The 27,609-nt window shown below is 44.7% G+C and overlaps 1 protein-coding gene across 1 annotated transcript; it reads right to left on the reverse strand.

The window, feature by feature from the left end:
- On the reverse strand, positions 1 to 25,954 carry SEC23B (SEC23 homolog B, COPII coat complex component). Its single transcript, XM_071548072.1, is given in 18 exon segments — positions 1 to 102; positions 1,037 to 1,102; positions 1,889 to 2,044; positions 3,506 to 3,592; positions 3,978 to 4,139; positions 4,415 to 4,492; positions 5,157 to 5,165; positions 5,754 to 5,898; positions 6,081 to 6,187; positions 6,708 to 6,797; positions 7,128 to 7,208; positions 7,749 to 7,853; positions 7,855 to 7,873; positions 9,055 to 9,168; positions 9,476 to 9,477; positions 9,994 to 10,151; positions 24,067 to 24,213; positions 25,914 to 25,954. Coding segments are annotated over 17 exon segments (1,425 nt in total). The 5' UTR covers positions 24,092 to 24,213; positions 25,914 to 25,954; the 3' UTR covers positions 1 to 81.
- Positions 25,955 to 27,609: the final 1,655 nt, after the last annotated feature.

Raw genomic sequence — 27,609 nt, forward strand, 5'->3', positions numbered from 1 at the left:
TCAGTTTGATCAGTCACGGTGCACTTGAAACTGCCAGCTTTTTTAAGTGGTCCATGAATACCTGGAGACTCACATCATCTGTCAAGACTGGAGCTCCCGATTCTTCCAAAAAATAAATAAATAATGAGCCTAAAACACTTGTTATTGATACAGGACACTAACTGAAAGCAAATCAAATGTTAGCACTCGGAACTAATTGCCTGCTAAATTAACCACCATTTTCTCCTGCAAAACACAGATCCTTAGTATCTTCAATGAAAAGTTGCTACGGTTTGGCAACAGCCCTGACTACAATCTAACTACTGCAGAAAAGCCTCTTCTTCCTAAAGCATTAGGAATTTTGCTGCCCATAGTGCTATTCAAACAAGGTAAACAAAAAGGATATCAAAGTTCAGTATTCTCAGACAGAATTCCTAGATTTATATGGCTCCATATGCTAGTTACTTTTTCCAGAATACTAAATACATTGTTACTTTTTAACATCATGTGTGTAGGGAAGGGTCAGGATAAATTCTAGGTCATGTCACCTGGAACCTGTAAAAACATAGGCTACCTAAAATCAGCTGTTTCCTTCTATACCAGCCAACACAGAAAATTCTCCTGGTTTGCCTGTGCCCCCACCACATGCAGCTGGAACACAGGAAGGGAAATCAAAGGGGCAAACTACTCCTTGCAGAAACCACTTTTTCCTGCTATCACGCTACTCACATCTGGAAGCTATTGATGCTTCGACCAGCATTCCTCAGATCTCTTGAGAAAAACCTCAAAGTCAACTGGGTTTTGTGGAAAATTTGTGGGGATTCAGTACAAGAATATGAACATGAGTTCAGTCATCCAGGCTTGAAAACTGTAGTCTCATCATCTAGTGCTCCCCACCAGTACTATTAATCTTACCAACAACGATGGTAAGAAACTGAGGACAAATGTAGCCTGCTACCATTTGTGGTCACATGATGAAACAGAATCCCTACTGCACAAATTGGTACATGAACATTTTACAGCATTCCCAAACACGAGCAGCTCTTTCATTGCTTACTTGGCCCCACGCATAGAGGTTATTGTGGGTCTGAGAAGGGTTCATTTTAGACAAGAGGAACAGGACCTATAAGACAAAAGAGAAACAGTTTTGTAAAGGGACAAGACCTATGAGCTCCTTCAAGCTTCATGCCACCTTAGATCCATGATTAACAATGTTCCCCTGCTTTTGCAAGCAAGGTACTAGTTTAACTTAATCAGGTTTCAACTACAGAAACAGACCTATCTCCAAGGGGCACTGAGTGCTCTGCTACAAGACATGCTTGCCTGGCAGGGCAGCTCTGGTTCCATATGACATAGGCATGTCACCAGAACCATACCTTGCATGCCCCATCTGCTCTTCAGAAAAGGGGTCAAGTGGAGGACCAGTGTAAATGAGTCACATCAAAAATCAATACCAGTTCTTTGGTTTGGACCATCAGTTCCTTTTCCCTGCTAGAAACACACCAGGCACAGCACAACTGCAATTCCAGTAAGAGCAACAATAGGAACTGTTTTATATCCTCATTCAGCATTTGAGAATAAAGAAGCAAATGGTCAAACATTCAGCATTACAGCAGGCTAACTACAGACACATAAGCAAATCATTTCTTTCCCACTTATTTGGGGGAAAAAAAACATATTTAAGTCAGCTTTTCCATTTTTTTCCCATATTCAGATTTCAAAAGCAAGTGATTTGCTTATTAAAAGACAGAGGTGTAGAACAAGCTTCTGAGAAAATGTGCTAGCTTTGTACTTTAAAGAACTAAATTGCTGTTACATTTAAGTTACAGAACCATCATTTCAGAAAAGCAGAAAGACAGTCATTTGCTCTAGGCAAAACCAGAAAGAGTTCCTCCATAAACATTCTCACCTGACTGCCCTCATGTTCACTGTGGATGTAACTGGGCATTGGGAATCTGGTCTGCAAGATTTCCTGAGCATCATCCAGTGGGGCTTGCAGTAGGTGCTTGAAGTTTTCATATTCAGGCATGTCTTGGTATCCAGCCTTGTGCCACTATGCAATAGTCTATTGATGGGACAACAATGAAATGAAAACAAGAGTAGAGATGTCTGGAAGCCTCCCCTTTTTTAACCTGCACATCTTAAGGCAGGTTAATGTTTCATGTACTTCTGCTTACAGAGCAAATGCACACTTTCACTACTCTGGTAACAACAATAATGTCTGTCTCTGAATTTAAGCACAGGCACTCAACACAAAAGCTGGTAGCAATTTTTCCAGTGAAAAGCAATTAGTTGAAAGTGATCTTCAAACCTTTATGCTTCAGCCTGTGCCAACATAGAAATATGAAGCATTTATAAATCATTGACATCTTGAGTCTGACTTGGCCTTACAGTATTTTCAAGGTACCTATCATATGTACCATATGTACACATATACAGGTCACATGCTTAGCTCTTCCTTCGTCTAAATTTTACACAAGTGTCTTGCTCTTCAGCAGTAGGTACAAACTGTTTAAGGTCACTCCAGATTTTTTGTCATTGTTGATTCAAGTGTCCAACTCCTGTTCGTGTCAGTTGGGTATCCCTGCTTACTTCTCAATGGAACAAATCCTATATGAAGTGAAAGCAGGATGTAATTGTGGAGCTGCCAAAAGCTATCATGCCAATGTCAAGCACTCTAGCAACAGTCATCAAATAACAGTGAAGTAGGTTAATTCAAAAACAAAGGGAAGGGTTAAAATATCTCCCAAAAGGTTTTCACTAATAGGATGATATGAGGGAATATGAATAGGAGCAATATGGGGGGTGGGGGGGAACGCATCAAAAAACAGGGAGATTTCTAGAGAAGGAAGTGTAAAGCAAGCTTCCTTTTTCTCCCTTACTCTATAACTACTTTAGGATGCAACATATTTCTGTTCTTGAGCTACATTAGTCCACTGCTTCTTTCCAAAACCTGATAGGACTGAAATACAGATCTACAGGTCTGCATAGTGCACAGGCACTGGAAAGCCAAGGTTTTGGATATTGGTATAAGTCTATATGTTTAGAAAGAGCCAGTATCTAAGCACTTACCTCAGTCATGATGGAAGAAATATAGGGGCAGCTTCCAAAAACATCAGTATTTAAAAGCAAAAACTGGAAAACTGCCTATTTGGTTTCTTTAAGAGCAGCAGTATTTAGGTGTCAAATCCGTGCAACCAAGTCTGTCACGTACCTGAAACGGTTGCTCTCTGCCCTGCTTAGTTTCAAGTTTCTCTAGCCTTTGCCAGGCATGGTAAGGGACCACCTTCATTACCAAGCTAACATAACAAGCTACTACTCAGTACAGAACATATCCCTAGCGATTCCAGTATTATTTTAATTCTGACAGTGGAGAAATTGTATTCAAACAGGCAGCATGTATACCATGCCATTATGCTTTTGTCAGCCTTGCAAGAAGCTTATTTTATACTAACAGCCATGCTGTTCGCATGCATGGCAGAAGGGAGGGAGTGCAAACAGAGAAAGAGAACATATTTCATTGTACCTCACCAGGGTAGGTAACTATCTGAAATAAAGTATCCATCAGTAGGATTCTGTCAGGAAGAATGCTGCTGCTGTGCAAAAGCACTGGCTGGGGAAAATAGAGAAGAAAGTCAGGCATTCCTAAGCCCTCAGAAGTATATTCACCTTCATGGTTAGCCAAAAACTTGTTGAACCCTGCCCATACAGGCACTGTTTGGCCCATGTGAATGCCCAGCAGAGCATGGCCAGCCTCCTGCAGCATTACAGAATGGAGCAGCAGGTTATCAGCATCTGTACAAAGTGCAGGATGCCAGAGAGCATCTATGGCCATCCAAGTGTAATTTGATATTATCTTGACCTAAAGTAACTCGGCTTTAACAATTAGAAAAACCCAACAAAAACATAGCGGTCTTTTTGCTGAAAGACTGTTTCTCCAACTGAATACTCGTTATTTTGCATTGATAGTCACCTCTTCCTGTAAAACTCAGACTCACCTCAGGAGGTCCATGAAAAGAATAAGCATAAAGGATGGGCTGGATCATAATGAGAGACTGGGTCAGATATTGCCTAGCAAAATGGTGATGGTAATAAGAAGATTCACCTGGACTGTTATTGAAGACCTGCAGGAATGAGGAGCATCACAGATGAAACATAAACTGCATGAGAAAGATGAGTGAGAAGAGAAATGTCAGCCAAAGCTGCCAAGACGTCTGAACAGCAAATGCTTTGGAAAAAAGTCTAGCCCTCATTAATTCCTTAGAGTTCTTCCCCTATCAGTCACTTGTAGCACTGAACTGCAGGACCAGTCCACTAAATTAAAAACATACCTGTTCCTCTCCTCTTGAATCTGATAAATAGTACAATATAGTTTAGTATCCTTCACACTACCCTTGCATACTTTTCCCATGCCTATGGGAAGTGACATTCTTACCTGAGGATACAAAGAAAATGATTCTGACAATCTGAAGGAGTTGGGATCTTCTTTGTTGTATTGTCCAAATTTCTGGCACTGTTGGAAGCAAAATGGATCCTCTGGTTTTCTATTTCTTTCTATTCCCCCCCCCTTTTTTTTTTTAGAATTAACACTTTTTTTTCCAGAAGGGTGTTCTAGTGGTTGTTTTTAAACAATGAATGCAAAAACCTGATAAGAACAAGTAATACAACATTTACATTCGTTAAGTCAGTGGTTTCTCTCTTTTACTGGAATGAGAATGATAATCTGATCTATTTATAGATACATATATAAAAACTTAGATTTGAAAGTATCCAAGAGTGAAAGAAATAGTGCTTCTATAGCACTACCCAATTTTTTCCATTAAATCAGGGCTACTACATTGTATCTAAAGTGCTTTGTATACTATGGAACACTTCTGCAGCAACTAATTCCTTCTAGAACAGCAGCAGACTGGCATTGCACCAACTGCTTCGCTGAAAAGAAGAAACATTAATAGTTTTATCAATTTAACTATAAATGACTCCACAGTCACTTCAGCACGTAGTGTGCCTGTTTGTGTTTGTGTTCAAATATTTGTTTTTAAGTGTCTGATGCACCATACTGTGTTGCTACCGACTCTACACATGTGTTTGACAAGGCCAACACTGATTTAGAGAATTTGGGCTTGTGAAATTAAAAGCAAGAGACAGCAGGAGGCTGCAGAATTAATTCAGATTACCACCCTGAACTTGGCTCACATCTGAATGCTGTGTCTAGTTTTGGGCTTTCCAGTGCAAGACAAACATGGATATATTGGAGTGGGTTTATCACATGCCGCCCAGCTAGTCAGGTGTTGGAGCATCTCATGTAGAAAGTGAGGCTGAGGAAGCTGGGTTTGTCCAGCCTGGTGAAGAGTGGGATCAAGGACTCAAATTGTTGTCTACAGCTACCTGACTGGTAACTGAGGAAATGAAAATTCTGATTGGGAAATAGAGGCAGGAGAGGGGGAAAAAAATTCCAGTAACTGTGACCAGACATTGGAACAGGCTGTTAAGAGAAAGAAGAGAAACTCTGTCTCTGGAGATCTTCAAAACTCAGCTGAACAAGACCTGGAGCAACCTGCTCTAACTTCAAAGCTGACCCTACTTTAAGCAGGAGAATTGAACCAGAGGCCTTCCCACCTGTATTATTCTGTGTTTCACTATCACTTATTCAATCTCAGGTTTAACTCTTTCAGCATGATGGGATATTTATCGATGCCTTCTCACAAATTGGCTGACCACAACTGGGTTCTGAGCTATTACATACTACAACTATGTGACCATGATCAGAGTACAAGTGGTCTGTCCAGCCACTGCAGAACATCTGGTCCCTCCTCAGATTCATCTCTGTACATTCCCAGTTGTGCCATCAGCACAGCAGCTGCTTCCTGGTCAAACACAGCTTCTATATGCTGGACCTGACTCTGTGCATATGCCCAGCTAGAGGGCTAGTAAAGCATTAATGCTCCATACATCCACCTTCAGCAAAACCCAAACCACATTCATCCTCCTTGTGTCAACTACTCTGCAGCCACTGCATGCAACAAAAAGCTAGAAAAATTCCAGTAGTCTGCAGCTTACATCTCTGCCACTCTGTCAGAGAACTGGCATACGATACTCACTTTCTGGCTACAGTGGTGACACGAATGCGCTTCTCCATACTGGAGTGTTGATACTGAGTGACAAACTGCACTGCCTCTCTACCTCCCTGACGTATCAGTGCATTGTGCTGCAAATGAAACAAGATCTGCCTCGAAAACATGATGGCTTTTCCATACCTCTTCTCAACTGTAACAAGCCCACACAACACAGAAAACAAACAGACACACATGGAATAAAATTCCTTTGAGGTAGCCTTCCGAGCTGCCACATGCTCAGAAACTTCCCCAGCGAACAGTTACTTCTGAGCCATCAAGTTATTACAGCTTGAAAGACAGATTCTCCAAACATTTGAAACTATTTGTACTTTTAGTCTCCACTCGACCTACTGGCAAAAAGACAATTTATTCTCTGTTAAATAAATACTATAGGCAAAAAACATGGAAAGTATGCAGATTATGTACAGAACAAAAATATTAGGCAATTTATACATACAAAATCAATTTCTGAGACTGTTTATCATAAAACACTTAGTTGCTTTACAACCACCTATCTACAACACAGAGGATGTAATTGCATTTTCTGACCCTGTAACAAATACTTTGATGTGTAAAAAAGATGATTAAAAAAAAAGAGAAACCAGGACTGACCTGATTTACCACTTCAAAATAAATGGCCAGAGTTGTACTGGGATCCAGGCTACAGATTTTCCATTAAGATGTTGCTCCAATTCCAAGCTCCTGCAGAGCATCAAAAAGAAAGCAGCAACTTTGCCTTTAGCAGCAGGAATGGCGAGCTTATGTCAAATTCTGATCTGAGGTACACGTAATGTCAGGCCTTCTAGATTTGTTATCATTTGAGTGTGAATAAACTCACTGAGGGCCATACAGTTAAAAGAAAGCCTTATGGGGCAAAAATTTAGTCCAGGAAAGACTGTCACTTCCTAGGCGATGTTTCCAAATTGTTCTTCTTGAAAACTCTGACGTAGTAGCTGAGCTGTAGGTCTAGACAGAAACTTTGCACTGTTTATTTACTTTGTTATTGAAGATTTTTCAGTGTCAGAAACTTACATTTTCAGAGACATATGGCCCTTTAGCATTCAGTGATATGCATGGTCCAATAGCTTCTGCAATTTTCAGCCCCCTAGAGGTCTAGAACAAGGTAAAAAAGAAAGTTGTGGGGTTTTTTTAATCAAGGCAATCAAATAGCATACACAGTCTAAACCAGTTGCTCAGCTTTGATGCGATGATAGTACACACTGCTGTCAGAGAAAACATTTCTGAGTACTTTCCCAGATCAGCTGCTGCTACAATTAGTATAATTGAGTTAAAAGAATCTACAGAATCACATTTTAATAATGAAGACATATTTATAGTAACTAGACAGTATGACATGCTCCTTGCTGAGTGAGGAGAGGCTGATCTCAGTTGCCTTAAAATAAAGCTAACAAAACAAAACAAAATTGAAAGCAAAAAACCCACACAACAACAACAAACAAAACCCACTACAAAATTACTAAGCTTCCAAATAAAATTTCCTTCCACTCCAGTGCAGAGCTTCTTCCAAAGAAGCACTAAATCCGACCTCAAACATGTACAATTTTCTACACCCCAGAGACTTCAATTGATCTTCGAGTGAAGAGCACTTGTATTATATCCCCGTTATGTCATCCAATCAAACTAATCTCTCACCTTCACATCCAAATTTGCACCAAAAGTCATCTGGAATTCACCACTGTACCCTTTGTTAAATACTTGCTGGAAGGTCTGTTTGAAGAGAGAAGTGTTGAAGGAGTGTTCCCATCACCATGTGTCCTCTGGGAAACAAAAAACAGTGTATAATGGAACTGAACGAACTGTGAACTAGAAGTACAAAGGATACATCCCTCCAAGTCTCACCCATGCAAACACATTCAGTAACTGTTCTAGAGTATGCCTTTGCATAGGCAGAATTCATATCAAGGAATGCAGAGTCACGAAAAACTCCTATAAAGCCAGACAGGTTAGTGCTCCACCTTTGCTAGTTTGCTTTCTCAACATTTCTTGCCATCCCTTTAGCTGCCTCCAAAATGTTCATGTTCCACCAGTTAGAAATGTCTCAGCTCAAAAAGACACTTTGTTCAGCATGCTTTTCCTGAGCAGGGCTGAAACCACGCACACTATATAAGGGGTGGTTGCACTGCTGCAGCACTTGGACAGGTGTGTGGGTCTGTACTGGGCCTCCCTTAAGTGCTGTGGCAAACCCAGGCCTGATCAGATGCAGCCTTGAAATGCAACCAAAGGGTCTAACAATCTCTCTACTGCATACTGAGCACTGTCCGATTATTTACAAACATCTTGCATTTGTTCTGACCATCCTTTGACTCTAGAGTAAAATACCCGTTAGAGTATTTTAAAAAGCCAGTAAGATATGTCAAGTCCCCTAAAGGCCTCCCCACAGAGACCATTTTCAGCAATATGGAACACAAGCACTTACCCTTAGAGATGTCACTTAAAACTGAACCCAGGGAAACCAAGAATCCCTAGAGAAAGCACAAGCGAGCTGTTAAACAGAGCAAGTCTGGCCCACACACGAGAATCTTCTATCCACCATGCCTGACAGTGTGATGCACTTCAGTCATGCACAACCACAAGGCATGACATCTCTATCCCATAAATTCTGGAAAGGATACTTGCTGGCTCTGAAGAGACAGAACACATTTGCAAAAGACATGTTGCACTGTGCTTTAGAATACATTTCTCAAGGCAGGACACTGAGTTTTATAATAGCAGAGCAAATTCACATGCTGCTTTGAGACTCTAGAAATGTGGACTGGGATCAGGTGAGGTTTGGCCATATAATTCGTGGCAAATTCAAACCACAGTTTAGAACAGAATGATAACAATCTCACCCTTTTGCCCCAGTAGCAATCTTAACTGCTTTCTGAACCATTCTTCCCCTCAAGAAAAAATAAAAAAAGGCAGGTGTCAGCTTTGTGTGGTCCTGCTATGAACATACCCAGTGAGGTTTGTACAGCACTTCATCTCTAACAGCCCAGTCTGGCCCAGGGCACAGGCTTAGATGTCTATGCCATGCCTGTTGTCTGCAGTGCAATTAGCCAGCGTCTCAGTGCTGGGGAGCACACACAGTGCTTAGGATGCTACAATGGGTAGTATTTCTGCTGCTCTCCAGCTGAGGCAAACATGAAATGCAAGGTACATATGGGGCAATTACGACTACTCTGGTAACTAAGCAGCTGTTTGCTCTTACTGCTCTGCTGCAGCACGATTCTCCCTTCTATGATGAGTGATGCACTTGGATAAGATTGAGTTGCGTGTCTCAAATACAGAGTGCATGAATCATATGGAATCTTTGCCTGTGATGACTTAGTGGAAACCCAAAGATTTCCAACTGATGGATAAGAGAATAGGTGTCATACTGCTTTCTCTAAGCTGACAAGGACATTTCATATCTGACATTTTGACTATTTTAACAGTTGTTTTACACATCAAGAAGACAAAGGAAGCTTTCTGAAAATGACCAATTCTTGGAAGACAGGTTTTTTCCTTCCCAGAATGAGATAAAATAATCTTGATGAAAAAACTCTTCACCAACCATCAGCTAAGAAATAACAGTGAAATACTTTCTTCTCTGAAAAGATACAGGATCATGATAGAGAACTAAATAGAATTAAGTCTTTCACCCTTCCCCTGAGAATTCTCACAATTTAACATACACAGAAGACTGGGCATTTCAAGGACAACCATGCAAATATCTGAACATACCGTTACTACAGTATGGAATATAGAATGGAATATATTTCCTGTGGTAAGACATTGGGCAGCTGTCAACATAGCAATGTATATACATTTGTGTACTGTCCTTTCTCCCCCATGTAAGGTTCCAACACTACTCAGTTTTAGCTTTTAAACATACCTAGCAGGCTCAAGCACCTACTTTGGTTGCCTTCTTCATGAACCTTGCATTATCCTTCTCTATGTCATGCCAAGAACGGATGGGTGTTTTCAGTTCAGCCCCTACCACCATGCCTGGTCCTTGTGTTGATGGTCCACCTGTAAACAGCGTTATTCTGCCCCTGTGTTTGGAAATGTGCCCTACAATACAAATAAAGGCTTATATCAAAAGGGAGGGAAAGAGGGTGAGAATTAAAAAAAGGAAACTGATTAAATAGTGTTATGGTTAAGACTCTTTTTGAATTTTCCCCATGCCACCATATGAAGGAACTTGCTTGTTGTTACAGTAAAATCAAAAGTGAGCAATTCAGATCTATAGAAAAACCCTGTGAGACTTAGCTATCAGCCAGAAGCAGCAAAGAGCTCAGCTTCTGCTGGCTGATAGGGAGGAGGTTACTCCCCAAGAATTCACATAGTAGGAGTTCACAGGACTCTGCAGGAACACGAAAACAGCCAGGATGAAATAATATAAACATGGGACTTGTGAGAGATAGGCTTTAACCAATTGAAGTATCTGGCGTGGTGGTGTGTTAACTCTTTTAGCCAATAAGCTGTAGTCCTAACCCTATATAAACTGTGTGCTTTGTGTAATAAAATGTCTTCACTATAAACTTCATAAGCTTGTTGGTGAAGTCCAGTTCCTCTGTTGTTTATTTTTTGTTTACTTTACTTGCTGACAATGGCACCAGGGCACTGTTGTGGTCGATGGCGTTGACAGCGGGTCTGCTGACCCCCTGACTCCTGAAGTAATCAATCTTTAGCATTTTAATGTGCACCCTTGAAACAGTGAAAGACATGCAGGCAAAGTAACAGATAAGCAAGTTAGAAGATGTATCCACAGTACAACAGGATGTGTAGCACTAGTAGTATGTGCAGACCTTGTAGCCTTCTGATATGTTTGTATCTATGATTGAGAGAACTGAATAAACAATTGTGAATAGGCCTAATGTTGTGTTAAAGATATAAAGAGAAAGCTGTAACCCAGAAGGGCAGTTAGCTCTTCTGGAATTAAGGTTTGCTTCTGGCTGTAAATACTGCTGTATTTTGGATCTGCTTTTGCTTTCTTGGTCGTCACAACTCCCAATTTATGGTGATCCCGATGTGATCTGTGAAAAGATCTGTCAAAGAAAAGCTGAACTAGGACCACTGGGGTGAAGCAGCAGTGGTGTTTGAGCTCAGTGAAGCAAAGAGAACAGCGGGGAAGCTGCCTTCGTCTGGTCCTGATCTGACACCTGACGCCTGATGTGAAAAGGTGAGCCACTGAGAACACTTAAAAATGGGACAAAATATGTCCAAAGAGGAACATGCTGTTCTGGACACTTCAAAAGCTTTGCTAAAACAAAGGGGTGTTAAAGTTCCTGATGATGATTTATGACATCTTTTGGTATGGTGCCAACAGCAAAGATATGAAGCAGCTACAAATACTGCTTTTAGTGTCAGCATGTGGCAGCAAGTGGGAGATAAGCTGTGGGATGCTGTCTGTCAGGGCTCAGCAGAGGTGTCTTGCCTTCCAGCAATCTAGCACTTGCTTTTAGATACTTTGAAAACTTGGAGAATTCAGTCGGAGGAAGGAAGGGGTGAAGCTGTAGTGAAAATGACTGAAAATGCCCCTCCAGAAAGTACCTCTCTAGCCAAAATGGACAGTAATACAGAATACAGTAAGACAGTAATGTCAGAGGCCATTTACTGTGGAAAAGGAATTGGACATTAAACAGAACAGTCATTTTTCTTCACAGCAGTTGTTAACTGCACCAGTTAAACCTAAGGTGCTGCTGCATCCTCCTCCTTTAAGATCTTATGTTACTCCTGCACAGCAAAAAGAGTTATTGACTGATTTATCAGGTTTTAGAACTGCACCTCCTGCTGCATCTATTTTGACTGAGAATGAAATTTTTCAGGTTTTCCATTTTTCCTGCCAGGGTTTGTTTGCTGCTCCTCCAGCTGTTATCAGGTGAGTCAGAGGTGTGGCTTACTCATTAGCAAGGGGTTGAGAAATCTTTTAAAACATCTCTGGGGAGTGCGAGCAATTTGGAGCGCAGAGAACAGGGGCGTGGCGTGGCAGTGAGGACATATGGCACGGCAGTTGGCACGGCAGTTCGCACAGGCAGGGTGAGCAGGCAGGGCGCAAGCTTAGGTGTGTTGTGGGGGTTTGGGGTTTTTTTATCCTTTCCCCACAACTCAAGGCAGTCATGCCTTCCAAAAAATGAAAACTGTTGCTCCTCTTACCAGTAGAGGGATGTCAACACAGACAGAATCCTCTAAAAAGGATGCAGCCACTCAGGCCTCTGACTGCATAGACTGTTTGAGTCTGGAACTGCTAACAGAGGACAGCGTGAGAAGCACCTGCATGTGATGTGAGCAGGTGAACGATTTGCTGTGTCTGGTGGCAGAGCTAAAGGAAGAGATGGAAAGGCATAAGGGAGAGTGAAAGGGAAATTGTCTGGTGGAGTCACACCCTTTCGACTCCTAAGGAAGTCCAGCAGGAGGTGGTAAAGCCCAGCTCCTCCTGCCATCAGGCGGATAGAACAGATCATATGGGTGGGGAAGAATGGAAACAGGTGCCTGGTCGTAAAGGCAAAAACACCCCCTCTCAACCCCTTTCACTTACAAGGTGCCCTTAAAAAACAGGTATATGTCTCTGGGCTCAGAAAGTCTGATGAAGGACAGTCTGGAGGAAGATGTGTCTACAAGGTCTTCTGGTTACCCCCCGTCTGCCGGACAGATTACAACTAGAGATACGAGGAAAAACAGAAGGGCTGTTGTAATCAGTGACTCCCTTTTGAGTGGAACTGAGAGCCCTATATATTGGCCAGACCCATCCCACAGGGAGGTTTGCTGCCTTCCCGGGGCCAGGGTGAGGGATATTACTAAGAGACTTCCCTAGCTAATTCAGCCCTCAGACTATTACCCGCGGTTGGTTGTCCAGGTTGGAAGTGATGACATCAATGAAAGAAGTACCAGGGTAATTTAAAAAGATTTTAAGGCACTGCCCCAATCACTTCATGGGACAGGAACACAGGTAGTAATTGCCTCAGTTCCTGTGCTATCTGGGATGAATGAGGAGATAAATGAGGAGAGGTATAGGAAAGCCCAGCTTACCAATAGGTGGCTTAGGGACTGGTGCTACCGTCAAAATTTTGGTTGTTTTGATCGTGGGGCAAACTCCATGTTGCCTAGTCTCCTCAAACCAAGTGAGCTTCATTTCTCTAGGAAGGGCAAAAGAATTGTAGCCCATAGGTTGGCAGGGTTGGTTAGGAGGGCTTTAAACTGGGTTTGACGGGGGAAGGGACAGAAACTGGGCTCGCCAGAGATAAGCCTAAGGGTGTAGAGCCTGAGTTGAGAGCAAAGTCCGTGGCCCAGCTGAAATGTATGTACACTAATGCACACACTATGGGAAACAAACAAGAGGAGCTGAAAGCCATCATGCAGCAGGAAAACTATGACATAGTTGCTGTCACAGAAACATGGTGGGATGACTCACATGATTGGATTGCTGTTATGGGGGTCTACAAGCTCTTCAGAAAGGACAGGCAGGGTAAGAGAGGTGGAAGGGTGGCTTTATATGTTAGAGAGTCTCTTGACTCTGTTGAAGTTGAGGTCAGCAGTGACAAGGTTGAGTGCCTGTGGACCAAATTGAGGGGGAAGGCCAACAAGGCTGACAGCCTCATGGGTGTCTGTTACAGACCGCCCTGCCAGGATGATGAAGGAGATGAATTATTCTAGAAGCAGCTGGCAGATGTCTCAAAATCTCCAGCCCTTGTTCTTGTGGGTGACTTTAACCTGCCAGATATCTTCTGGGAGCTTCATATTGCAGAGAAGAGGCAGTCTAGGAGGTTCCTGGAGTGTATAGAAGATAATTTCCCTCATCAACTGGTAAATGAACCTGCTAGGGGTAAGGCCCCACTAGAGCTACTGTTTAGAAACAGAGAGGGGCTGGTGGGAGATGTAGTGGTTGGAGGCCACCTGGGGCACAGCAACCATGAAATAATAGAATTTTCAATACTCAGAGACAGAGAGAGCCATCATTAAAACCTCTACACTGGATTTCCGGAGGGCAGATTTTGGCCTATTCAAAAGACTAATTCAGAGCATACCCTGGGAAACAACCCTTAAAAACAAGGGGGTCCAGGAGGGATGGACATGTTTCAAGCAGGAAATTTTGAATGCACAGGAACAGGCTGTACCAGTGTGCTGAAAGGCCAGCCAGCGGGGAACAGAACCGGCTTGGTTAAATAGGGAGATTTTGTAGGAGATCTGGGATAAAAAGAAAGTTTACAGACTGAGGGGAAAAGGGCTGGCTACTTATGAAGAATTTTTGAAGATAGATAGGTCATGCAGGAAAAAAAATCAGGGAAAGAAAAGTGCAATTTGAAGTTAATTTCGCTAATTCTTTTAGGCATAACAAAAAGTCCTGCTATAAATGCATTAGTAACAAAAGGAGGGGCAAGGAAAACCTTCATTCTCTGTTGGACATGGAGGGAAATATAGTTAACGAAGTTGAGGAGAAGGCCGAGGTACTTAACACCTACTTTGCCTCAGTTTTCACCAGTAAGACAGGTGGCCCTCAAGAGAACTGGCCTCTGGAACTGGTAGACAGAGAGAGGGAGCTGAAGAGCCCACCTGTATTCCAGGAGGAAATAGTTAGTGACTTACTGAGCCAGCTGGATCCTCACAAGTCTATGGGACCAGACAGGATCCATGCCAGGGTGATGAGGGAGCTGGCAGAAGAGCTTGCCAAACCGCTCTCTATCATCTTCCAACAGTCCTGGCTCTCTGGGGAGGTCCCAGGCGATTGGAAGTTGGCCAATGTCACCCCAATCCACAAAAAGGGCTGCAAGGCTGACCCTGGCAACTACAGGCCTGTCAGCCTGACCTCCGTGCCTGGCATGGTTATGGAGCAGATCATCCTGAGTGCAATCGCACAGCACCTTCAAGATGGACAAGGGATTAGATCCAGCCAGCATGGGTTTAGGAGGGGCAGGTCCTGTCTGACCAACCTGATCTCCTTTTACAATCAGGTGACCCACCTGGTGGATGAGGGGAAGACTGTGGATGTGGTCTATCTGGACTTCAGCAAGGCCTTTGACACTGTCTCCCATAATATACTCCTGGAAAAGCTGGGAGCCCATGGCTTGAACAAGTGTACCCTCTGCTGGATTAGGAGCTGGCTGGAGGGCCGGGCCCAGAGAGTGCTGGTGAACGGAGCTGCATCCAGCTGGCGACCGGTCACTAGTGGTGTTCCCTAGGGGTCTGTGTTGGGTCCAGTCCTGTTTAACATCTTTATTGATGATTTAGATGAGGGGATTGAGTCCATCATAGCAAATTTGCTGATGACACCAAGTTGGGAGGGAGTGTCGACCTGCTGGAAGGCAGGAGGGCTCTGCAGAGGGATCTGAATAGACTTGAGAGATGGGCTGATTGCAATGGGATGAAGTTCAATAAGGCCAAGTGCCGGGTCCTGCCCTTTGGCCCCAACAACCCCATGCAGTGCTACAGGGTGGGGACAGAGTGGCTGGAGAGCAGCCAGGCAGAAAGGGACTAATTGTCAGGAAGCTCAACATGAGCTAACGGTGTGCCCAGATGGCCAAGAAGGTCAATGGGATCATGGCCTGTAAAAAAAATAGCGTGGCCAGCAGGACCAGGGAAGTGATCCTTCCCCTGTACTCTGCATTGGTGAGGCCACACCTTGAGTATTGTGTTCAGTTCTGGGTCTCTCAGTTCAGGAAAGATATTGAGGTGGTGGAGCGGGTCCAGAGAACAGCAACAAGGCTGGTGAAGGGACTGGAGCACAAGTCCTATGGGGAGTGGCTGAGGGAGCTGCGGTTATTTAGCCTGGAGAAGAGGAGGCTTAGAGGTGACCTCATCACTGTTTAGAACTACCTGAAGGGGAGTTAGAGCCAGGTGGGGATTGGTCTCTTCTCTCAGGCACTCAGCAATAGGACAAGGGGGCACGGGCTCAAGATCTGCCAGGGGAAATTTAAGTTGGATATTAAAAAAAAAGTATTCACAGGGATAGTAATCAGGCATTGGAATGGCATGCCCAGAGAGGTGGTGGATTCACCATCCCTGGAGGTTTAAAAACTGAGTTTGGACGTGGCAATGAGTGCCATGATCTAGTAAATGGACTGGAGTTGGACCAAGGGTTGGACTTGATGATCTCAGAGGTCTTTTCCAACTGTCTCGGTTTGAGGGGAAAAAGCCAAAATGTTTTACCCACAAGCAGGGGAGGGGCCTCCTCCACGATAATCACACCACTCTTTATCAAATTTAAGAAAAGGAATTTTAGTACAAGAAGGATAATTGATATATATATATATGTAAACAGACTAGTGCAACCCTCTTCCCCAACACCACGAGTGAAAGAAAAAAAAAAAACAAAGCAACAACAAAACCCAGCAGGTTTTCTTCCAGGAGGAAAGGTTATACTTAAGTGTCAATGTCACAGCCCATCTGGCTGCAGAGTGAGTTTCAGTCCCTCTCCAGCGAGACAGACGAGCAGTGAGCTTTCAGATGGACTCAGTCTCTTCCCCCTGTGTTCCCTGTCCAAGGAGCAGAAAAGTACGAGCAACCAGAAGCAAATCCAAGGCAGGCAGCAGCAGCAGCAGCAGCCCGAAAACCAGTCAGGGGTAGGCAGCAGCAGCAGCGCGGCTCGAAAAGCAGTCAGGGGTAGGCAGCAGCAGCAGCGCGGCTCGAAAAGCAGTCAGGGGTAGGCAGCAGCAGCTGCGTGGCCAGAAAAGCAGTCTGGGTACAGCGGCAGCGAGACAGCCAGGAAAGCCCCAGCAGTAACCAGCAGGGCAGCCTGCCTCCTCGGAGCCCCCACTCCTGCGTTCCGCCGAGCCAAGACCGGGAAGAAGAATATCCAAAAAAAATAACCAAAAGAGACAAACCTGCCTCCACCCAAGCGATCAACAGTTAACTGCTTCTTTTGTTAACCGCTGGCCTGGGCAGTTAAGTGGCAGGGGAGAGAATTTACATAATAATCCCAAACTACAACATTATCCACCCCTAAATTCTCTTCCATGCCGATACTCTACATTAAACTTAAATTTTCTTTCAAATATTCAAGTGTTTACAAATACAGTAATATGAGTTGTTTGCCCAGAGATAAGTTCCCCTTGAGGTATACATCGTGTCTCTCCATCTTCCTGCATCACCCACCAGGTGGAATCAGATCCTTGAGCAAAGACAACCCCACGAATGGGTTTGCCTTTGCCTGAGGCAGGGTTGATCCAGACTGTTTTCCCTAGCATACCTCTCAGGTGTATTACAAGGACTTTGTCTCCATCTACAGTGTGAAGAGGTTCTGATTGGGCAGGACTGGCTCGATTGACAGAGCCTCTAGTTTTGACTAGCCATGTAGCCTTTGCTAAGTGTTGATCCCAGTGTTTGAAAGTCCCTCCACTCAATGCCTTCAAAGTGGTTTTCAACAGTCCATTACACTGTTCAACTTTCCCGGCAGCTGGTGCATGGTAGGGGATATGATACACCCACTCAATGCCGTGCTCTCTCGCCCAGGTAGCAACTAAGCTGTTCTTGAAATGAGTTCCATTATCTGACTCAATTCGCTCTGGGGTGCCATGTCGCCACAGCACATGTTTTTCCAGGCCTAGGATGGTGTTCCGGGCAGTGGCGTGAGGCACTGGGTGTGTCTCCAGCCACCCTGTGGTTGCTTCCACCATGGTGAGCACATAGCGCTTGCCTTGGCGGGTCTGTGGCAGTGTGATGTAGTCAACCTGCCAGGCCTCCCCGTACTTATACTTATCCCAGCGTCCACCATACCACAGGGGCTTCACTCTCTTAGCCTGCTTAATGGCAGCACATGTCTCGCAGTCATGGATAACCTGAGAGATAATGTCCATGGTTAAATCCACCCCTCGGTCTCGTGCCCATTTATAAGTGGCATCTCTGCCCTGATGGCCCGAGGCATCATGGGCCCATCGAGCCAAGAACAGCTCTCCCTTGTGCTGCCAGTCCAGATCTGTCTGTGATACTTTCACTTGCGCAGCTCGGTCTGCCTGTTGGTTGTTGAGATGTTCCTCATTGGCCCGATTTTTGGGCACGTGTGCGTCTACGTGGCGGACTCTCACAATCAGCTTCTCTACTCGGGTGGCGATGTCTTGCCATATATCGGCAGCCCAGATGGGTTTCCCTCTGCGTTTCCAATTGGTTTTCTTCCATCTGTCTAACCATCCCCAGAGAGCATTGGTCACCATCCATGAGTCAGTGTAGAGGTAAAGCTTTGGCCATTTCTCTCATTCAGCAATGTCCAGGGCCAACTGCACGGCTTTAAGCTCTGCAAACTGACTCGACCCACCTTCTCCTTCAGTAGCTTCTGCAACTTGTCGGGTGGGACTCCATACAGCTGCTTTCCATTTGCGGTTAGTCCCTACAATGCGACAGGAGCCATCGGTGAAGAGGGCGTAGCATATTTCTTCTTCTGGCAATTGATTGTATGGTGGAGCTTCTTCCGCACATGTCACCTGCTCTTCCTCTTCATCTGCTAGACCAAAATTTTCACCTTCAGGCCAGTTCGTGATGATTTCCAGGATCCCAGGGTGATTTGATTTTCCTATACGGGCGCACTGCGTAATCAGGGCAATCCACTTGCTCCAGGTAGCATCAGTGGTGTGATGTGTAGAGGCAGCCTGTCCTGACAACATCCACTTCAGCACTGGTAGTAGAGGTGCCAGAAAGAGCTGTGCTTCTGTGTCAATCACCTCTGAGGCGGCTTGAACTCCTTCATAGGCGGCTAGGATCTCTTTCTCTGTTGGGGTGTAGTTGGCTTCAGATCCTCTGTAGCCTCGGCTCCAGAATCCAAGTGGTCGGCCTCGAGTCTCACCAGGCACCTTCTGCCAAAGGCTCCAAGACAGACCATTATTTCCGACGGCGGAGTAGAGCATGTTCTGTATGTCTAGTCCTGTCCTAACTGGTCCAAGGGCTACAGCCTGAGCAATCTCATGCTTGATCTGGTCAAAGGCTTGTTGCTGCTCAGGGCCCCAGTGGAAAACATTCTTCTTACGGGTTACCAAGTAGAGAGGGCTTACGATCTGACTGTATGCTGGGATATGCATCCTCCAGAACTCTATGGCACACAGGAAGGCTTGTGTTTCCTTTTTGCTGGTAGGTGGAGACATTGCTGTGATCTTATTGATGACTTCTGTTGGAATCTGATGGCGTCCATCCTGCCACTTCACTCCCAGGAACTGGATCTCTTGGGCTGGTCCCTTAACCTTACTCCATTTGATGGCAAAGCCAGCTCCCAAAAGGATCTGGATGATTTTCTCTCCTTTCTGAGAAACCTCTTCTGCTGTGTCCCCCCACACAATGATGTCATCAATGTATTGCAGGTGTTCTGGAGCCTCACCCTTCTCCAGTGCAGTCTGGATCAGTCCATGACAGATGGTGGGACTGTGTTTCCACCCCTGGGGTAGTCGGTTCCAAGTGTACTGCACGCCCCTCCACGTAAAATCAAACTGTGGCCTGCACTCTGGTGCCAGAGGAATGGAGAACAATGCATTAGCAATGTCAGTAGTGGCATACCACTTTGCTGCCTTGGACTCCAGCTCATACTGGAGCTGCAGCATGTCCAGCACAGCGGCACTCAGCGGTGGGGTAACTTCATTCAAGCCACGATAGTCCACAGTCAATCTCCATTCTCCATCAGACTCATGCACAGGCCAGATGGGGCTGTTGAAGGGTGAGTGGGTTTTGCTGACCACCCCTTGGCTCTCCAGTTCACAGATCATCTTATGGATGGGGATCACAGCATCACCGTTCGTTCGGTATTGCCGACGGTGCACTGTCGTGGTGGCAATTGGCACTTGCTGTTCCTCAACTTTCAACAGTCCAACAGCAGAAGGACTTTCTGAGAGACCTGGCAATGAGTTCAATTGTTCAATCCCTTCTGTCTGTACAGTGGCTGTTCCAAAAGCCCATCTATGCCCCTTTGGGTCCTTAAAATATCCATTCCTGAGGTAGTCAATGCCCGGGATACATGGGGCGGCTGGACCAGTCACAATGGGGTGTTTCTGCCAATCTCTCCCTGTCAAGCTCACTTCAGCTTCTAGCACAGTCAACTCTTGAGATCCCCCTGTCACCCCAGAAATAGAAATAGTTTCTGAGCCCACATGTCCTGATGGCATTAATGTGCATTGAGCGCCGGTATCAACCAAAGCCTTATACTTTTGTGGGTCTGATGTACCAGGCCATCGAATCCACACAGTCCAATAGACACAGTTGTCCCATGCCTCTACCTGGCTAGAGGCAGGGCCCCTCTAACACTGATCCTGGTCATAGCAGTTAGAACCTTTTCTCCATGAGTACACCTGGGAGGTGCCCTCCTGTGGGTCAGATTCTTGCCCGTGGGAAACTGGGACTGCACTTACTCTCACTGACCTTCTTCCATTCTCCTTCAGTTCTTGTACTCGGGCTGCAAGGACATGGGTGGGTTTCCCATCCCACTGTCCCATGTCTTCTCCATGTTTGGCCAGGAAGTACCACATCTCAGTTCGTGAGGTCTGTCCACTTCCTCTGGCTGGGGGGCGTCTGGCTCTGACTTCAGAGGTTCTCATTCGCACTGGTTCTTCTTGGAGACTTTCCCTAATTTCCTCTCTAATTGCTTTTACCTCTGCAGGCAGCATCTTGAGACTCTCAACCAATGTCTCTACAGCAGAAATATGGGCCTGCAGTGGGCTGTGGGTCATGCCTTCATATATCCAGAGCTTATTTGCTACAGCGCCCACTGTTTCTTGGTTCTCTTCCCTATACATGGATGCCAGGAAATCGGTGTATTCAGCTGACCCCGAGTGTGAAAGGTTCCACCACATATGTGGTGTGCATCTGACCTTGTCAGGGTCATTATTGGTTTGCCCACCCCTTCCAAAAAGCGCGTCCATCATTGCCATCTCCCTCAGACGTAAAATTGCTTCTTCCATCGTCTTCCAAGTCTTCCTAATATGATGTTCCTGCAGGATTTCTCTATAAACAAACTTCTCTCTTACACTTATTAGAAGTCGTGCCCAGAGTGAAAGGGGCTTTGATTCCCTCACGGACACCTGTTCAATAGCCACATCCTGGGCCAGAGCCCCCAAAAACCTGGCTTCAGCACCATCTAATTGTAAGGTTTCACCCATAAGGTCCCAAATCCCAAACTCGGATCAATCAAGTCAGGATGGGCTCGCCCGGGTGTCGAGCAATGTCTTTCTGCAAACTACGGAGATTATCAAATGACAATGACTCAGTGATGATCTCAGGCTCTCGGTCTGCTTGCTGTGAAGGTGCAGCAGCCCCCTCATCGTCCGCTGGATGGTCTAATTTGGTCTTATATTTCCTTTTCTGGATAGGGGCAACTTCCATAGGCTTGGCCTGTTCTCCTGGTTTAGCCTTGTCCTGCATCACTGTAACATCAGAGGTTTTACCCTCTTCCCCCTTTTTAGCCCCATCCTGCATCACTGTAATGTCAGGGGTTTTACCCTCTTCCTTCTCCCTCTTCAGTGTAACGTCAGGGGTTTTATTCTCTTCCTTTTCCCCCTTCAGTGTGGCATCAGGGGTTTGATTCTCTTGCTTTTCCCCATTCACTGTGGCATCGGGGGTTTTATTCTCTTGCTTTTCCCCATTCACTGTGGCATCAGGGGTTTTATTCTCTTGCTTTTCCCCCTTCACTGCGCTAGGCTTCTGAATGCGTTCTTGAAAAACGCTGGCCCTACCTTCAAACATTCTGTAAGCCGCAGGGATACAACCTTGCAGAAAAACCATAAAGAGCAAGATATCTCTGGCATCCAGGGAGAATTTAAACATCTCAAAAGCTGTTGTAGCAGACTTGAATGGGGAATGGACAAAGGGTTGGGAGAAGAGATTCCCCTTTGTTCCTTCCCAAGGGTCCGTACTATTATCACTGAATCCCCAGAGGTAGCAGCTTAGGTTGCGGCAGGAAAACAGTCTGGAGAACACCACCCACATGACATCCAAAGGCATCGAATTCATGGCACCATAAATCCAGAGTAAGAACTCAATAATAATTGCGGCTATTTGAGTTTTACTCATTGATTTGTTGATAAGACTTAAACCTGCCGCTCCTTTTGGCATGAATTTGTACCAACAAAAAGCCAGTATATTATACAGGATGGTCCTGATGAACCCTAAGCTCAAGACCCACATGGTGCCACAAAATAGCAGTTATCCTTCTTTGTTTACAAGCCGCCCCACGCTGGGCGCCAAGAAATGTCTCGGTTTGAGGGGAAAAAACCAAAATGTTTTACCCACAAGCAGGGGAGGGGCCTCCTCCACGATAATCACACCACTCTTTATCAAATTTAAGAAAGAGAATTTTAATACAAGAAGGATAACTGCTATATATATATATATGTAAACAGACTAGTGCAACCCACTTCCCCAACACCACAAGAGAAAGAAAAAAAAAACAAAACAACAACAAAACCCAGCAGGTTTTCCTCCAGGAGGAAAGGTTATACTTAAGTGTCAATGTCACAGCCCATCTGGCTGCAGAGTGAGTTTCAGTCCCTCTCCAGCGAGACAGACGAGCAGTGAGCTTTCAGATGGACTCAGTCTCTTCCCCCTGTGTTCCCCGTCCAAGAAGCAGAAAAGTACGAGCAACCAGAAGCAAATCCAAGGCAGGCAGCAGCAGCAGCAGCAGCCCGAAAACCAGTCAGGGGTAGGCAGCAGCAGCAGCGCGGCTCGAAAAGCAGTCAGGGGTAGGCAGCAGCAGCTGCGTGGCCAGAAAAGCAGTCTGGGTACAGCGGCAGCGAGACAGCCAGGAAAGCCCCAGCAGTAACCAGCAGGGCAGCCTGCCTCCTCGGAGCCCCCACTCCTGCGTTCCGCCGAGCCAAGACCGGGAAGAAGAATATCCAAAAAAAATAACCAAAAGAGACAAACCTGCCCCCACCCAAGCGATCAACAGTTAACTGCTTCTTTTGTTAACCGCTGGCCTGGGCAGTTAAGTGGCAGGGGAGAGAATTTACATAATAATCCCAAACTACAACAACACCAACCCAATCAATTCTATGATTCTATGAAATGGCAGAGAAGGATTCTATTGTCTGTGATTTGTATCCTCCTTTGCCAGAATTGGAAGATGAGGTGGAGTTGTGCGAACGTCTGCTAATGTACAACTGGGGAAAGGGAAGTGTGAAAAGACAACAAAGAGCACTACTTTTATTACTTCTGCTCTTTCATGGAATCCTATTAAGTTTTGGAATGCAGTGAAACAAAATGCAGCAGAGCAGAGAAACTGGTAGCTGATTGATTGTCTGGGTTTTCCTACCGTTGTGCCTGAGTCTAATATAATGTTGCTTGATAAAAATGATGCAGGAGCTTTTCCTGTCCTAAAAGCAGTTCCGAACTCAGGAAAGAATGATGAGCATTATGTTATTAATTGGACAGGATTTACAACCTTATGCTGCACAATATGGTGTTAACTCCCCTGAAGTAATGAAGCTGATAATAGTTATAAGTATTTATTTATTAGCTCCCTATGATGTATGACATTTGGCACAAACATGGTTTCAATCAGTTCAACATCATGTGTTTGAAAATGCCTGCAGAAAATCAGTGGAGGTGGCAGCTTTGAAAAACTTAAAATAAAAGTACCACAGGGAAGCCCTTTACGGGGAGTGGGAGTTGAAGCTTTTACGGGGACTAGTGCTTTTAGTAATCCAGAATTACAAGCCACCTGGGAACCTGCAATTTTGAGCCAAGCTCAATGCATAGGAATGACAGCACTGTTTGAAACAATGGAACTTGCTGCCCCTCAACCAAAATATGTGAAACAAGGGCTAAAGGTGATGCCTCTGCTACCTGTACCTAAAGTAAGAAATGTCGGTTTTTTGAGCTCCCCAGGTTCCAGAACGAGAATCACGATGTAACCTCCATAGGAGTGTGATCTGTGTTCTGATTTATTGTTTACATTACACACACACATATCGCATATTCTCTCAGTCTACGAATAGTACAGGAATATCATTGGTCAATGGCTAGGGCGTGCTACCTGCTGGATTGGTGCTTCTCTCAAAACTATGCCTTTCTGTATCAATGTGTTTACCTGCTTCTCCCAACGGCTGCCGCATTCTCTCTATTGTTTACTGCTCTTCTTGAAGCAGGCTCAAGGATACAGAGGCCCCATTTCCCTCTCCATGGTCTGGGCTGTGCACAAAAACTTCTAAGTTCAAATTTCTTCCAACATGTACCCCTGTGAACAGAGACACTTTGGAAACAAGTTATTGGAGTAAGATACACAGGTTAACTTTAATAGAAGCTTCTAAGGTCCAAACCCAAGAGGTATGACCCTCAGACCAGGAAGCTCACAACTTTTATACCCAATATTAACATCCAATCGCCACTCTCATTTCCCCTGAGAGCCCACCCATATGGGTCTGTCGAACTGCCCCCTATCCATGGGGGGGCAGGAGGGGTGGGGCAAGATAGGCCCTCTTCTGATGTTTTGTCTTCTGTTACCTGCGAGTGGCCTCTCACAAACATCGTGGCCTTGGCTGAGCCTCGCAATAGCACCCAAACTTGTGAGAAAGACAGTTAATATGTGCACTTAGGATTTGAGCAATCTACCAGAGCTTATATGATTCTAAAACCCACCAAAATACATTAAATTCTTAGGCATCAAAGGAACCATTTTTGCAATTTGATGAGCATTTAGCTGCGTCCTTGGAAAAACAAGTGTCTGATGAACAGTTAAGAAATACTTTATGCTTACAATTAACATGAGATAATGCTAACAAAGATTGTCAAAAATTTATTTAGGCTTTGCCAGGAAATCCTACATTATCTGACATGGTGCAGGCATTTGCAAAAGTTTGGTCTGTGACTCATAAAATGTCAGCACTTGCTGCAGTACTGCATCTTCCACAAAAATGCTACAACTGTGGACAACAGGGACATTTAAAAATTAAGAGCCCAGCTAAGACTGTTAAGGTAAAGGAAGAACTTAATGGTGTAAATTGTTCCTGATGTCTCAAGCCTGGACATTTTGCTAAACAATGTCGTTCTAAATACCATGTGAGTGGAGCACCACTTGGGAAACAGAAAGAAGAGCACAAAGGGGCATGCTCAAACACAAGTCCCTCTCTCAGTCCATCCTTATCTAGGAGAAATTCCTCAAGTGTATCTCTCTGTGACAGCCTCACAGGCAAGACTAGTGGATCAGCAGGCATGGATGTATCCACCACAGACACAGTTACTATTTCAACAACAGCAGTAACAAAGTACATGCACAAAGACCTATAGGGAGAGGACTTAGTGCTTTATTAATAGGTTGCTCTAGTGCTGTAATATCAGGATGAATTGTACATGTAGGTGTTATACATGCTGATTACACAGGGCAGATTTGTGCAATGGTATCAATGCCCTGGCCTACAGTAACTATTCCTAAAGGTACACGAATTGCTCAACTTGTTCCTTTTGTGAGCTGTGTTCCACATAGAGAGCCGACTCAGAGACATGACAAAGGCTTTGGTTCAACGGGAGCACCACAAGTGTTCTGGTCACATCGAGTGTCTGATCAACATCCTCAAATGACCTGCACCGTGCAACTAGGACCTCGACCCATCTCCAGACTGACTGTTACAGGACTCTTGGACATTGGAGCTGGTGTAACTATTACTGCACGGGAAGTTTGGCCATCTGCATGGCCGTTAACTCCCAGTGAAGCTGGGGTTGTGTGACTAGGAGGGGTAGCCCTTGGAGCCCTGTCATCATTACCTATTCTAGTAACTAATTCTGAAGGGCAAACAGCAACCTTGAAGCCATATGTTACTCAAGCACCATTGACATAGTGGGGTCAAGATGCCCTTAGCCAATGGGGTGCACGACTTACTATGGATTTTTGACGGGGGCCACTGTGCTGCGTGGCATGCATCAACCCACTATGGCACTTACCTGGTTAACAGAAACACCTCAGTGGGGGGAGCAGCGGCCCCTGCCAAAAGAAAAATTGCATGCTGTGCAAGAGCTAGTTAATGAACAGTTCAGAGCAGGACATATTGAATCATCCACTAGTCCTTGGAATACACTTGGTTTTGTTATAAAAAAGAAATCTGGCAAATGGAGATTGTTGCATGACTTGAGATGTGTAAATACAGTAATGGCTCATATGGGAGCTCTTCAACCTGGCCTTCCTTCACCAGCAATGATACTCATAAGTTGGCACATTACAGTAATTGACTTAAAAGATTGTTTTTTCACAATTCCATTACACCTGAAAGATAAAGAAAAGTTTGCTTTTTCAGTACCTGCTATAAATCAGGCAATGCCTGCTCAAAGATATCAGTGGAAGTTGTTGCCTCAAGGCATGAAAATTCACCTACCATTTGTCAGTGGATTGTAGCTCTTGCATTGTGTCTCAGTTTTGGCCTAGTGCTTTACCAACCCTGGACTGCCTTCCCCCCCCCCCCCCCCCCCCCAAAGCCTTCCCAGCAAAGGAGGGGGAAAAATACTGCACAGAACTCGAAAGAGACTGAACTGACTTAAAAAGAAATTATATTTTCTAACATCCACAAACACGTATGCAATTTACACACTATGTGGGGCCCCACCCCAGGGGGGAGCGGGGGGGGAGGAAGGGAAAAGGGAAGAATGCTTAACAAGATATAAGGGGAAACAAACCCAGACCACAACAAATGAAACAGACAAATACAGTTAAAGACTTCAGGAAAGGAGAACTGGCATGATACAAACTCACCATGTCCTGGCTAGGAAAACCAACAGAAACAGAACAGAGTGTCCCGGCTCCTCCTGCTCTCCCCAGCCTTGCCAGAACCAGGAAGGAAAAACAACTCCCCCCTATCTCCCCTCCTACTCCATTACATGGAAAACACATGTGGAATACTTTGTAATGTCTACTTCCTTAGTTACACCTAGTTACTGAGGAAGCCATGGTTCAAAACCATCACACATTTTCCCCAGTGCGACAAAAATTTCCTGGTTGTTACTGCTATCATTATATGGATGGTATTCTGTTAGCAGTAGAAACAAAAGAACAGCTTTACCAGCCTAGAAGTGACAGCTACTCAATCTTTAAATCAGTGTGGCTTGATGATAGCACCTGAGAAAGTTCAAAGAAATGAACCTTGGAAATATTTGGGGTCATTAGTCAATTCTAATCGAGTGACTCCTCAACCTGTTTGTTTTACTGTGAAAACACTTACTGATGTACGAAAATTGGTAGGATCTCTTAATTGGCTGAGACCCTATTTGGGAATAACCAATTCTCAATTACAGCCTTTATTTGAGCTGTTACAATATTCCAATGATCCTACAGAACCCAGAACTTTAACCCCAGAAGCATAAAAAGCAGTACAAGAAGTTCAATTGTTATTAAAGAAGAGATTTGTGACTTGTATTGATCTAAATCAGTTGTTTGTGTTTATTGATCATGTCATTCCATTTGGAGCTCTAGTTCAGTATTGTTTAGACTGGTCTGATCCATTACATGTCTTAGAATGGTTGTTTTTGCTGTACAGATCCCAAAAAACTGCATTAGCTTTATTTGAGCTACTAGCAGATTTAATTATAAAAGCTCGACGACAGTGCACACAACTTCTGGGAAAAGATCCAGCAAGTATCATTGTTCCAG

Source organism: Pithys albifrons, chromosome 2 (genome assembly GCF_047495875.1).
Source record: "Pithys albifrons albifrons isolate INPA30051 chromosome 2, PitAlb_v1, whole genome shotgun sequence".
NCBI lineage: Eukaryota > Metazoa > Chordata > Aves > Passeriformes > Thamnophilidae > Pithys > Pithys albifrons.